The 15,343-nt window shown below is 36.7% G+C and overlaps 1 protein-coding gene across 10 annotated transcripts in view; it reads left to right on the forward strand.

Annotated features, from left to right (window-relative positions):
* Nbeal1 (neurobeachin like 1) overlaps positions 1-15,343 on the forward strand; it is a 194,684-nt gene that overhangs the window by 21,730 nt on the left and 157,611 nt on the right. For 6 of the 10 annotated variants that reach the window (XR_015737269.1, XM_087903350.1, XM_087903356.1 and 3 more), the window contains 4 exons: positions 977-1,068; positions 1,484-1,645; positions 5,578-5,659; positions 6,507-6,634. Coding sequence is in view for 8 of the 10 variants with exons in the window: in XM_087903350.1 (XP_087759476.1) it covers positions 977-1,068; positions 1,484-1,645; positions 5,578-5,659; positions 6,507-6,634 (464 nt within the window). In the remaining 2 variants the exon portion in view is untranslated. Of the gene's footprint in view, positions 1-976; positions 1,069-1,483; positions 1,646-5,577; positions 5,660-6,506; positions 6,635-15,343 lie in introns of those variants that run through there. The other 4 variants (XM_087903367.1, XM_087903359.1, XM_087903357.1 and 1 more) reach the window with 3 other exon arrangements.

Below are 15,343 nucleotides of genomic sequence, written 5' to 3' on the forward strand. Positions count from 1 at the left end.
AAACTTGCTCTGTAGACTAGGCTGACTTCAAACTCACAAAACCATTTGCCTCTGTGTTCTGAGTGCTGGGATTATAGGCATGCATCACCATTTAAGAAGTATAAAAAGCACTTTATATACTTCTTAAATGAAACAGTACCTTCTTCTTTGTGATTATTCAGTTTCCTAGGAGAATTCTGTGTTTTCCCAACACTTGGTAGTACTGACCTTTGGAGTCAGAATAAGGGCTTAAAATGTAGAGTATTGTGTAGAATTTGAACCAGATACTAGAGAGTTGCTAAATAAAATATGAAGAGAAATGCATTAATTTTTTACTTTGTGTGTGTGTGTGTGATTGTTTTGTGCCTAACTTTTACCAAGAAGTAATCCTCTGCTTATTTTTCTTTTAAAGCAACTACTAAGGAGAACCCTGGGTACTTGTATTTTTGGAGTTCTAACCCTAGTGGGTAAATAAATGAATAAATAGACAAATAACATTCTAATTTGAAACATAAAAAGCAAGTAATAAGTATTAGAAAATGTCTCATGGTACTATTCTTTGTCTAAAATATTTCTATCTTCTGATTTCTCTTGTGAAGTAGATAGTGGTAATTTATAAGCTGATTTTGAACCAATATAGTAATAGAAAAACAAATCTTCAAAGGTCAGCAATTGCTATATATTCTGGGAACATTCTTTGAGATTCTGGATTATAGCATAATGCTTTTATTTTAGGGAAACAAATAACTTTGCTAGTGATCCCTTTGCCTTAGATCAGTGCTTAAGCTATGATGTTTAATGATTAAGTCTTTATACTCCTAAATTACATGTTGAAATTTGACTGCCATAAAGAAGTGTTGAAGAGACAAAGGTGAGGGGGATTCTCAGATTACAGATGTGATCCTGTGAATGGCTATTGTTCCCACTTAGGTAATTACTTAGGTGTGAAAGCATTGCTTTTCTGACAGATAATATTGTGATGATCTTCTAATTTCAGAAAGATCCAGATTACCTGAGACTATGGTTGGACAATTTTGTTTTAAGTTATGAACAATTTTTAGATGTTGACTTTGAAAAGCTTCCTACCAGGTATGTAGAAACACTGGTTTATTACCATTGGGTGAGATTATTAATTTTTTGGCAAAAGAATTTTATTAATGTAAGACCTGTAGCTATGCTAACAGTTTGATACTACTACATGACCGAGTTCACATGACAGATATTGCACAGTGATCTTAGCAGTCTTCCTGGGCAGTATTATACCAGGCTCTTAGAAACCTCTTTGCTTTGGTAAGCTACTATCCTTTCAGTGGTCTGACACTAGCTATTCAGTTCAGCCCCAGATTTCACACATGCAAGATAGAATCTTCCACAAGACTGTTTTTACTTCAGGTGGAAGATGCAAATCTTCACAGTCAGCCACTCTTGAAATTTTGTTATTGCATTTAATTAATTAATTATCTGTCTTAAGTTTCAACACTATCTCCTTGCCCATATCTAACAGGGTAGATGATATGCCTCCAGGAATATCTTTGCTTCCTGATAATATTCTTCAGGTTCTAAGGATCCAGCTGCTACATTGTGTTCAGAAAACAGCTGATGGGTTAGAGGAACAGCAACAAGCATTGCCAATTTTGCTCGTCAAATTCTTTATTATTCTTTGCAGGTATGTGGTATAAAAAAGTAAAAATTTTTGCATAATTATTACCAAAACTATAATAATACTTGTTAGTGATACTTGTTTGTATGATTCTTTAATGGTACCACAGTTTGTTTGTTTATTTAACTATACTGAAGGATATATGGTTGCTTCTAGTTTGTGACTGTTATTTATAAAATTTATAAATATTTGTGTCCAGGTTTTATATGGATAATTTTCAACCCATGTAGACAAATACCTAGGAACAATAATGCTATATCACATGGTTATAACATTATCATAGTCAGTGAATGAGGATTCCTGCTGTTCCCCATTTTCCAGTTTTTATTTCATGTTCATTGGTGTTTTTGCCTACATGCATGTCTGTTTGAGGGTGCCAGATCTCTTGGAATTGGAGTTATGGACAATTGTGAGCTGCCATGTAGGTGCTGGGAATTGACCCTGGGTCCTCTGGAAGAGGTGCTCTTAACTGACAAGCCATTTCTCCAGTTACATTTTTCAATATTTGATGATGCCACTTGTTGGCAGAGGCTGCTTGTTTATGCCTGGCCAACCAGACTCAAAGTACACACAAAGTAATACACAAAAATTGTATTAATTAAATCACTGCTTGACCTATTAGCTCTAGCTTCTTATTGGCTAGCTCTTACATCTTAGATTAACCCATTTCTATTAATCTGTATATTGCCACGTGACTGTGGCTTACTAGTAAGGTAAGGCACATCTGTCTCCTGTGGGCGGCTACATGGCGTCTCTTGATATATCTTTCAGCCTGGCTTTACTCTGTTAAGCCATTGGCCGAAAACAGCTGCTTCTTTATTTTCCAATGGCAATAAAACATATTCACAGCATACATCAACTACCTTTTTCTGTCTAAATAAAAAGGAAGGATTTAACTCTAACATAGTAAAATTACATATAATAAAACAGGTTTCAAGCAAGAATTACAGTTAAAATATTTATATCTACTTTATCTTTTATCATAACTAAGGAAAACTGTAATTATAACTTTTTTCAAATAATACAGTATCTGTGTGATTATTTCGGGGCTGAGCAGCCAGGAAACAAATGAACAGCCTCCACCAATAGTCATTCTTTTAGCTTTTAGCTATTGCAATAGGTGTCTAGTATTTTATTGTTGTTCTTTAATGATATAAAATATTTAACATCTTTTTTGAGACTATTCATAATGTTTTTTGGTGAAGTACCTATATTATTCTTGCCAAATTTTAAAATTGGATTGTGTTCTTATTTTGATAGGTCTGTAAATATTTTGATATACAGTTTCTTTTTCAGATGATTGGTAAATGTTTTTTTTTTTCATTGTCTACAAGTTGTCTTTTTATTTTCTTAATACTGAGGCACAGAAGTTTTTAAATTTAGTGAGTCTCTTTTGTTCCCCCAGTGGATTATGCTTTTAGTTTTTTTATCTGCAAAGTCATCAGTCAGTCTAAGAGACCTTAGATTTTCCTTCTGAAGTCTCTAAAAATGTTGCTGTATTTTGGGGCTCTTCCAGAGGACCAGGTTATATTCGCTTGTATCCACAGCACCTACATGGCAGCACACAACCATCTGTCACTCCAGTTGCAGGGATTGTGAGACCGTCTTCTGACCTCTGAGGGCACTGGACAACAGTGGTACCCAGACATACATGCAAGCAAAGCACCTATACACATAAAAGGAAAAATCAAAACAAAACACAATACTACTGCAAATCATTTCACTTATCTCTAAGCTATAGCTACTCAATATATGTTTGGTGTTGTAGTGAATAAACTATTATGTTGGATCTGTTAAAAAAAAAAAGATTGTTACACAGAGAAACCCTGTCTCAAAAACAAACAAACAAAGTTTAAGTTCATTTGGATTTTGTCTAATTGTGAACATGACAGTGGTGATGACACTTAGACTTTCAGTTTGGATCAGAAACTGAAAGTCCTTCCTTATTTAGATCCATTTGTTTTATTTTGATTGGGAGAATGGGAGGCAGAGGGGAAGGAGGAAAAGAATGAAAAGAGAGTATTTTTGAGAATGAAAGAGCACATGAGAATGGGATTAAACAGAAGCATAGGTGGCACTAGAGCTGTAGTTCCCAAACTGGCAGTTGTTATGTTTGGTCATTTTATCAGTTGATGGACTCATTTTATTAATTCGTAAGTGCTCTTTTACTGCTTTGTCTGTGCCTCAGAGGCATAGCCTTAAAGGCTACTGCGGGTACCACCCAGATAGGCTATCCCTATTAAACATAAAGAAGTGTTCTCACTATTTGTAGAACTGTAATGATAACAAAGAACAGTTCAATAAAAATTTACCTATAGGTCCATTTCCCCTGGACCTTTCTCTTTTCCCAGCACTAATTCTCATATAACTTTTAAAGTTGGGCGTTTTAATCCCAGCACTCAAGAGGTAGAGGCAGGTGGATCTCTGTGAATTGAAGGCCAGCCTTGTTCCTGGACAACTAGGGTTCTGTTACACAGAGAAACCCTGTCTCGAAAAACCATAAAAAAAGTCATTTATAAATATTTGTAAATTTTAATTTGTAACTGCTGAGAGATAATTCACAGGTCATGTAATTGACCCACTTAATAATGTCATTCATTATTTTTAAACAAAAAAATGTACTTTTGCTACAGTCAGCTTTAGAACTTATTAATCAGTTCATAAAGACATTCAGTTTTGTTTTGATTATAGTATATTTGGGGTGTGTGTGTGTGTGTGTGTGTGTGTGTTTGGAAGAGTTGGTTGTCTCCTGGTGTTCTGTGTGTGTGTGTGTGTCTGTGTGTGTTTGGAAGAGTTGGTTGTCTCCTGGTGTTCTGTGTGTGTGTGTGTGTCTGTGTGTGTTTGGAAGAGTTGGTTGTCTCCTGGTGTTCCTGGGATTTAATTCAGGTTGTCAGGCTTGGTGGCAGATGCGTTTACCCTTTGTGCCATCTTTCCAGCTCCAACAATGCTGAATTTTTAATCTCTTAAGAAACTGCCAAACTGTTTTACAGAGTAGCTATTAGAATTTAAAATCCTGTCAGCTTGAAGGTTTCATTTTCTGTACATCCTTGCTAATACTTACTGTCTTTTCTGCTCTTGTCTTTCTAGTGAATCTGGAAGTGGTTTTCATGACTGATAATGTTGAACATTTTTCATTCTGCATATTATTTATATGTAGCACATTGTCGGCTACACACAGACTTTAAAATTTAAAACAATGTGTATGTGTGTATGTACTTGTGGTAGGTGCTTACAAAGGCTAAAGGACATCAGATCTCCTTGATCTGGAGTTACAGATGGTTGTGAACCAGCTGATGTTGGTACTGGGAGCCAAACTTGGATTCTATGAAAGAGCAGTATATATTCATAACCACTGAACCATCTCTGGTTCCTGCACAGAGAATTTTAACTATTCCTACATTAGAGAAACCACTAAGGTGTCATAGTTTAATTTTTTAAGGTGTGAAGTCTTATTAACTTTTCCTGTTCTGTGAACATCTAGATTTTAAGATAGACAATTTTTTATAGATAACAGTGTCTCAGAACAGAAAACTTTATTAGTTTATTGCAAAACTTTTAACAGTAATGTCAAGAAAATATTTAGGTCTCTTAAATTATCTTAGTATATGTCACAACTAAAGTCCTTAAGGACTCTCTGCTTTAAATAGAATATAATGCTATGTCCTCTTAGAATATTTAAAGATGGATCCCCCTTGTGTTGTAGGATTTCTGATACAGTTTACAAAATAGGACAAAAGTCAAAATAAAGGAGCTAAAATTCAGAAAGTAGAGTAAAATAAATAATGGGACATACTTGAATAATGGCAACGCTCTATGCATTATTTTCTTTTTTAATATCATTAATATTTCATTTGCCAATATCTGTTCTCAGGATCCATGCTGAATATACTAGCAACATATTGCTCATATATAATGCATGTTATTCTTTTATCTCCTAGGAATTTATCAAATGTAGAAGAAATTGGGACTTGCTCCTATATTAATCATGTTATTACCATGACAACACTGTATATTCAGCAAGTAGGTGTGAATACATTCCTTCTTATTGCTTTATTGAGACTAACTAGGTTTTACTTTTTTTGTTTTTTTAATCTTGTTATTAACCTTGCTAAATGTTTTCAAAGAAGGTAGTAATTGAAAAGACAATCGATTTTATAAATCTTGTATTTTATTTTTTTAAAAAATGATTTATTTATTTTTATTTCATGTACATTAGTTTGCCTGTATAAGGGTGTTGGAGCTCTTGGAACTGGAGTTACAAACAGTTGTGAACTGCCATGTAGGTGCTGAAAATTGAACCTGGCTCCTCTGGAAGAGCAGCCAATGCTTTTAACCACTGAGTTATCTCTCCAGCCCTAAATCCTTTATTTTCTAAAAGTAGATTAGCTATTTATACTTTTTGTTGGTTGGTTGGTTGGTTTTTGTTTTTTCGAGATAGGCAAATTCTCTGTGTAGCCTTGGCTGCCCTGGAACTAAATTAGTGGACCAGGCTGGCCTCGAACTCACAGAGATTCACCTACCTCTGTCTCCTACTCCCGAGTGCTGGGATTAAAGGCAGTGTGTACCACCATTGTCTGACACTTTATTTTAATTTAAATTTTTTTATAGTTTTTAAAAATGTCACAATGTTTCATTTTATGTATAAATTTATTATAAATCTTGCTGAAAAGTATGATTTCCAAAGGTGTTTGACTATTTCAAACTTATTCTAGGAAGAATTTAATATCTGAGAGAATGTATCTAATCCATATAATTAAATGACTCTTAAGGAATCAAAAGCAAAGTTAGGCTTCTGTAAATAAAAATGACTTATTGAAAGCTGATAATTGAAACATACCTTTAATTTTATGTTTAATTTTATTCTCAGTTAAAAAGCAAAAAAAAGGAAAAGGAAATGGCTGATCAGACGTCGATTGAAGAATTTGTGATCCATGCATTGGCATTCTGTGAAAGTTTATATGATCCATATAGAAATTGGAGACATAGAATTTCAGGGTATGTCTTATAAATGATACTATTGAGATTGAGTTTTACTTTGTAACTTGTCTGGCTTACAAACAACTTGTTAAATAGACCAGGCTGGAGAGAGACACCTGTCTCTGGAGTGCTAAGATTAAGGCCTGCACCACCAGTGTGACCATAATGTTAAAGCCTCAGTATTGGCCTGAGGAGGTGGCTCAGTGAGCTTATGAGCAACATACGCTTGAGGACCTGCATTCAGATTCCTGGAACTCATGTAAAGCTTGATATGAAAGCATAAATGTCGATAATTATGGTGTTCTTATGAAGAAATTGGAAGTGGAGAGAAGAAAAACCGTGCAGGTTCACAGGCAAGCTAACCTGGCTCATGCAATAGAAATCCAACAGAAACATTGTCACAAACAAAATGGATGCCTGAGATTGTCCTTTGTTCTTCATGCATACACTGTGTGCCTCTTTACACATGCTTGCACACATCCATTGTACGCACATGACAAATTAACAAAACAAAACCTTGAGTGCCATAAATTTGTGAGTCTGTAGAGAGAGTCTTCTGTATGTTAATCTTAAAAGAATCTCTTTCTATATGAAAACAGTGTGAAAAGATGCACAGAAGATCTACATGTGGAAGGTTGGGAGATAACTCAGTAAAGTACTTGGTATATAAGCATAAGAACTTAAAATGTGGTCTTTAGAATCCACATCAAAAGATTAGGGTCAGCAGGGTTTGCTTATAAATCCAGTACTGGGGAGATGGAGACAGACTAATCCTTGGAGCTTGATAACCAGTGTGACTTACTCAGTGTCTTTCTCAATTCCTCTTTACCCTATTTTTATTTATTTTGAGGCTGGGTCTCACTTTGTATCTTTGGCTAGTTTGGAGCTGCTTTGTAGACATTGAACTCACAGAGATCTGCCTGTCAAGGGGCACCTTATTTTTTGAGACATGTTCTTACTGTCTGACCAGAAAGCTCCAAGGATCTTCATGTGTCTCCTTTCCAGTGCTGAGGTTACAGGTGCAGTATGGTACATGAATTATTTTTGTACATGAATCTGGGTGCACATCTGAATGTCATAGGGCAATTTGTTTCTCTCCACCATGTTGGTTGTGAAGATTGAATTTAGATTGTCAGGCTGATGACAAGTCCTTATCTGCTTAGCAATCTCATCAGCTGGTTTGTCTGGCTTTTTTATCTGGGTGCTGGTGATTGAACCGAGGTTCTCCTCCTTGCATAGCAAATGCAGTATCAACTGAGCCATCTTCCCAGTCCCTGTACTTGTACTTTGAATAACTAGCTACCACTAGGTGATGTTAACTGTAACATATGTAACAATTGTAATTCACTTTTTGTATTCTATATATTTTATTGACATAGTATATATTGGCACTTGAGAAGGTAGAAGCAGGAGGATCAGAAGTTCAAGGTCAATCTCAGCTACATAGTGAATCCAAACCACTATGTATTTTAAAGTGTATAGACATGAGACTGGTATGTTTGATTTATTACCAATTTGAATGAAAATTTCTACGCGGCAATGTATGTTTGTGTTAATACTAAGTATGTATGACTAAATTTGTGAGCAGACAACTGATACTAAATCAGCATAATATATCAAATACTGGAAAAATGTTTCCAATTCCCATACATGCTCTTATGTCAAATATTATTTCTATGAAAATTTGTATGAAATTGTCAATGAAGTACAAAAAGGAAAAATGTGTGTGTGTGTGTGTGTGTGTGTGTGTGTGTGTGTATTCCTAATGAGAAGATTGGAAAAGATGTGCAAAGGCTAATTCAGTAAGGGTGATAAATTCAAAAGATTGACTTATAACTGTGGTTACTATAGTTTTTAACTTTGTATTCTTGAAAATTGCTAAGCGTAATAATTTTTAAGCATTTTCATAACAATATGAAGCAATTTATAAATGTTTGGCTTATTCTGCTACACACACATAGACACACACACACACACACACACACACACACACACACACGTATTGCTAAAGATCATGTTCCAAACTGAACTCTTTAAAGTTCATCCTTTAAAAAAGTTCAGCCTCTAAAACAAGATATGAAATATAGAAAGAATAGTAATATTGTCTTAGTCAAGTCCTGTAGGACAGCCAACATTTTTTTAAATGTATTAGATTTTAAAAAAAAATACCAATTCAAATTCCTACTCCCTTCCTTCCTCCCATTCCCTCCACTCACCCTCCTACCAAACCCCATCTAATTCTAAGAGAAGGTAAGATACATTGCTTTGTGGAACATCCGAGGCTCTACCTACTACATCTAGGCTGAGCAAGGTATACATCCAAAGAGAATAGGATCCACAAAAGCCAGTACATGCAGTAAAGATAAATCTCGGTGCCACTACCAGTGGTCCCTCAGTCTGCCCCAGACATAAAACTGTCAACCACATTCAGAGGGACTAGTTTTGGCCTATGCTTATTTCTTCCCAGTCTGACTGGAATTGGTGAGCTCCCATTAGCTCAGTTAAACTGTCTCAGTGGATGACCCCTTCATGGTCTTAACCTCTTTCCTCATATTCTCACTTCTTCCACTCTTAAGTTAGACATTGGGAGCTCAGTCCAGTGCTCCGATGTGGGTCTCTGCCTCTGTTTCCATATGTTGTTGGACGAAGGTTCCATGGTGATATTTAAGATGATCATCAGTCTGGCTACAGGGCAAGGCCATTCGGGCACCCTCTCCTCTATTTCTTAGGCTCTTAACTAGGGTCATCCTTGTGGATTCCTGGGAATTTTTCTAGAGCCAGGTTTCTTGCTAACCCCATAATGGCTCCCTCAATCAAGATATCTATTTTCTTGCTCTCATATATGTTCTTCCTCCATCTCGACTATCCCATTCCTTCAAGTTCTCCTCAACCCTCCCCTTTTCCCCTCCTCTTCCCCTTATACCCTTTCTTCTACCTCCACCTCCATGCTCCCAATTTTGTCAGGAGATCCTGTCTGTTTTCAATTTCCAGGTGGGTCTTTATATATTTTTCTTCGGGTTCACCTTATTACTTAGCTTCTCTAGAATCATGAACTCTAGGCTCAATGTCCTTTGTTTGTAGTTCATAACAACTTATGACTGAGTACATGCCATATTCATATTTTGGGTCTGGGTTACCTCACTCAGGAGAGTGTTTTCTAATTCCATCCATCTGCATGCAAAATTCAAAATGTCACTGTTTTTACCGCTGAGTAGTACTCTAATGTGTAAATATGTCACATTTTCTTTATCTGTTCTTCAGTTGAGGGGCATCTAGGTTGTTTCCAGGTTCTGGCTATTACAAATAATGCTGCATAGTTGAACATACTACAAGCACATAGTTGAACAAATGTGCTTATAGTATGATTGAGCATCTTTTGTATATATGCCCAAGAGTGGTATTGTTGGATCCTGAAGTAGGTTGATTCCCAATTTTCTGAGAAACTGCCATACTGATTTCCAAAGTGGTTGAACATCCTCTCCAGCATAAGCTTTCATTGGTGTTTTTGATCTTAGCCATTCTGACAGGTGTAAGATGGTATCTCAGAATTGTTTTAATTTGCATTTCCTTGTTATCTAAGGAAGTATCTTTTGACCATTTCAGATTCTTCTTTTGAGAATTTTCTGTTTAGTTTAGTGCCCAAGTTTTAATTGGGTTATTTAGAATTTTGATGTCTAGTTTCTTGAGTTCTTTATGTGTTTTGGAGATCAATCCTTTGACTGTTGTTTTGTTGGTGAACTTATTTTCCCATTCCTTTTTTGTCTTATTGACTATGTCCTTTGCTTTACAGAAGCTTCTCAGTTTCAGACAATCCCATTTATTGTTGCTCTCAGTGCCTGTGATAACGGTGTTATATTTAGAAAGTGATCTCCTGTGCCCATGCATTGAAGGCTACTTCTCACTTTCTCTTCTGTCAGGTTTAGTGTGATTGGATTTATATCAAGGTCAATAATCCATTTGGACATGAGTTTTATGCATGGCTGGATCTATTTTTTATTCTTCTACATGTTGACATCAGTTATGCCAGCACCATTTGTTGAAGATACTTTCTTTTTTCCATTGTATTTATTTTAGCTTTAAAAATCAGGTGTTCATAGGTGTGTGGATTAACATCTGGGTCTTCCATTCAATTCCATTCGTCAGTGTCTCTGTTATTATGCCAGTACCAAGTTGTTTTCATTACTGTAGCTCTGTAATAGATAGAGCTTGGTGTCAGGGATGGTGATGCCTCCAGAAGTTCCTTTATTGTACATGATTGTTTCAGCTATCCTGGGTTTTTTGGTATTCCATATGAAGTTGATTATTGCTCTTTCAAGGTCTGTGAAGAATTGTGTTGGGATTTTCATGTGGATTTCATTGAATCTATAGATTGCTTTGGTAGGATTGCCATTTTTACTATATTGATCCTTCCTCTTCAAGAGCATGCGAGATCTTTCCATTTTTTGGTATCTTCTTTAATTTCTTTCTTCAAAGACTTAAAGTTCTTGTCAAATAGGTCTTTCACTTCTTTGGTTAGTGTTACCCCAAGACATGTTATGTGATTTGTGGCTATTGTGAAAGGTGATGTTTCTCTGATTTCCCCCTCAGCTTCTTTATCATTTTTATATGGGAGGGCTACTGTTTTTTTGAGTTGCTCTTGTGTTCTGCCACATCACTGAAGGTATATATCAGCTGTAGGAGTTCTCTGGTAGTGTTTTTTGGGTCTCTTATGTATACTATCATATCATCTGCAAATAACAAAGTTTGATTTCTTCCTTTCCAATCTGAATCCCTTTGTGATGTAGGAGAGTCTTCTTTCTATGTGTTACTTTCACTGACTAAATAAAGAGACTGCCTTGGCCTGTGATTGGACAGCAGCTTAGATAGGCAGAGTTGATTGAACAGAATGCTTGGAGAAAGAAACAGAGTCAGGCAGACGCCATGAAGCTCCGGCCGGAGATTGATGTAGGTTAGAATCTTGCTGGTAAGCCACGACCTTGTGGTAATACACAGATTACTAGATATGGGTTAATCAAGATGTGAGAGTTAGCCAATAAGAGGCTAGAGCTAATGGGCCAGGCAGTGTTTAAATGAATACAATTTGTGTGTTGTTATTTTCGGTGTAAAGCTAGCCGTGTGGAAGCCGGGCTGGACGAAAAGCAGGCCTGCTCGCCTCATCACAATTGGCGCCTCAACGTGGTGAACTGGATCCATGTAAAACCTGAAAGAGTTTAATTTTAAATGCAGAAAAAAGAGAATTTAGCACAGCTTTTTGCTGTTTGCTAGGATGTGCCGTAGAGTGATTTCCTGTTTCATCAATGGCGGCAGAAAAAAAGCCATGCCATTTTAAAACGCGGCTTCCTGGGCTGTGCCGCTGGTCAAACTCCGGCTATGGAGTATTTGTGGGCTGTATGTTCGTGTACCCACTAGGGATCAGGAAGAAAGTACTCTGAGACCATGCCAATGGCTCAGCACTCCCTCACCTGCACCTGGGCAGACATCGGGGTCAGGTTTAGGCAAGCTGAAGAGCATGCCGGATTTCTGCTGCCATAAAGAGAAATGTTTCCCAGCTGCACAGTGGTCTGCCTGGCAGATTAGGCTGTAATTGAGATAAAATGCTCATTCTCAGAGTTAAAGTGCTGAGTGTGGCTCCTACCTGGAGGTGAAAAGAAAAAGCCGCACAGTTTTAAAACACCGACTTTCTGGGCTACGCTTCTACCACAACCTCTGTCTTCTGTTGGAGAAAGAGAATTTGGATGGGGTTTTGTGAGTAAAGTGCTACGGCTTGCTTGATGACAAGGTGGACTGCTGTGTGCCTGGAACTGTGCTCGGCTCAGGGCACCAAATGGCTGAGGCAGGAGCAGCTCCAGCTCTGCTCCACCTTGCTGAACTGTGCTACACTGAGGCAGGAACTATCGTAATTACCATAATAACAGCTCAGTTAAGGTTTAGACTGGGCAGGAAACAGGCAGTAACATATTACCTCTACATGGCGCTACTTAAGTTTTTAAGAAGTGCTCCTGGACAGTAAAGAATTACAGATTCACAATAGGACAGATTCAGACATAAAAGACCTCTAAATGGGTCATAGTGTTAGACATACGTAGGCTTGGAAGAGAGAAGCAAAAGAATATAGAGAATAAAGTTAATGCCTTAAAAAAGGGTAAAATCTTTAAAGAGACAGAGTACAGATAGTTATAGATTAAAAGAAATATAGAAAAATAAGCCATGTAAAAATGGTAAATTCACAGAGTTTGGATTCTGTATATTGTGTTTTCTTTTAATTTCTTGACTGTGAAGGAGCTAAATACAGAGAGATATTTCATTGTGTGGGCTGCTAAACTGATCCAACATGTATGTTCTAAAGGTATCATGACTTCCAAATTTGGCTCTAAGAATATGATGCTTTGGAAAAGAGGATCTTCTTTTGTTTTCACAGAGGATAAGACCCTGTGGATTGCTTCTGTTCCAATATGGTATGATAGACCACACCCTCCTGAAAGATTACCATAAACACCTTCAGAAAATTACTTTGCTCAACTGCTGAGAAGAGCCTAGCATACAGGATACACCATGAAAGACCTGATTAACAGTGCCCCTATACAGCAGGAAGAAGTTTGGAGAGAAATAAAAGCGCCCATATTTCCAGATGTTGTCTATAAATGTTCTTTTACATTTAAAGGGGAATATGATATAGATAAGAATAATTTGCATTGGTATGGATTTTAAGGTCAATTTTGATATATGTATATATATATTTCTGATCTTGATTAAGGTATTGTGATTGTATAGTTCATTTTTTAAATGTATAATGAGGAAATATAGGTTGTTAATGGATAATCATCAATAATAGTCAAGCTTGTAGTCATGTTATTTAGATTTTTTAGATCTATAGAGATATATTTCAGTTAGATAGGCATTCTTCATATCTTTTAAAGACTACAAAATATGGCATTTTAAATGTTTTAATAACTTAGGGCTGTTCACGACAATGAGACACATATGCTCCTGGCAGCACCAATCTACTTCAAGAGCAAGATGGGCATTGAAGAGGCTCCTTATGGAGTTGGTTAGCCATTTGGGCAAGAAACTGCTCTTGCCTGAACTGTTGCATAAACTGAACACAAAGAACCCGCAGAAAGAAGACTGCTGAGCTTGCCTAAAGGTGAGATGATCCTTTGGGGTTCCTGATTAATGAAAGAGTCTGCAAGACATTCTGCAGGACATAGAAAATGACTGAACTGTTTTTGAAATTTCCTGCTTCATGGAAATGTCTGCTGGAAACTATGGGCCTGTAGGCTGAAGATGGATGCCCCAACGGTACAAAAGAGCTTTGGGTGACTGTCCAGACAGCGAGATGTCTCTGTCATTTCTAGAGTTTTGGAAGTTGCTTACTTCATGTTTACTTAGGTAATATTATATCCTTCTGGAGTCTTTGATATAGTTGAAGAATAGATACATAGTTATAGTTTTCCATTGTTATGATAAAAGATAAAATAAATATAAATATTGTAACTATAATTCTTGCTTTATAGCTGTTTTGTTATATGTAATTTTAATATGTTAAAGTTAAGGCCTTTTTGTTTAAACAGAAAAAGGGGAAATGATGTAGGAGGGTCTTCTTTCTATGTGTTGCTTTCATTGGCTAAATAGAGAGTGCCTTGGCCTTTGATAGGGCAGCAGCTTAGATAGGAGGAGTCGACCGAACAGAATGCTGGGAGAAAGAAACAGAGTCAGGCAGACGCCATGAAGCTCCGGCCCGAGATGGACGTAGGTTAGAATCTTGCTGGTAAACCACGACCCCGTGGTGATACACAGATTACTAGATATGGGTTAATCAGCATGTGAGAGTTAGCCATTAAGAGGCTAGAGCTAATTGGCCAGGCAGTGTTTAAATGAATACAATTTGTATGTTGTTATTTCGGGTGTAAAGCTAGCTGTGTGGGAGCCGAGCTGGACAAAAAGCAGGCCTGCTCGCATCATCACTACACCTTTGATCTCCTTTTGTTGTCTTATTGCAATTGCTAAAATTTCAAGAACTATGTTGAAGAGATACAGAGAGTGAACAGCCTTGTCTTGTTCCTGATTTTAGTGGAATTGCTTTGAGTTTCTCTCCATTTAATTTGATGTTGGCTGTCACTTGCTGTATATTGCTTTTATTATATTTAGGTATGATCCTTGAATTCCCTAACCTCTCCACAACCTTTATTATGAAGGGGTGTTGGAGTTTGTCGAATGCTTTTTTTCTGCATCTAATATTTTTTTCTTTCAGTTTATTTATATGATGGATTACATTGATGGATTTTTATATGTTGAACCCCTAATCTCTGGGACAAAGCCGACTTAATCATGGTGGATGATTTTTTTGATGTGTTGTTGGATTTGTCTTGCCAGTATTTTATTGAGTATTTTTCCATCCATGTTCATGAGTGAGATTGGTCTGTGATTCTCTTTCTTGGTTGAGTCATTGTGTGATTTTGGTATCAGGGTAACTGTAGCCTCATAAAAAGAGTTTGGCAATGTTCCTTCTGTTTTTATTATGTGTAACAGTTTGAAGAGTATAGGTATTAGCTCTTCTTGGAAGTTGTGGTAGAATTCTGCACTATAACCATCCAGTCCTTTGCTTTTTTTGGTTGGGAGGGTTTTGATGACAGCTTCTATTTCCTTGTAGTTTTTAGGTCTAATTTTGCTCACCTGGTCTTGATTTAATTTTGGTATATGGTATCTATCTAAAAAACAGTCCATTTC

Source organism: Myodes glareolus, chromosome 1 (genome assembly GCF_982192425.1).
Source record: "Myodes glareolus chromosome 1, mMyoGla1.1, whole genome shotgun sequence".
NCBI classification, from domain to species: domain Eukaryota; kingdom Metazoa; phylum Chordata; class Mammalia; order Rodentia; family Cricetidae; genus Myodes; species Myodes glareolus.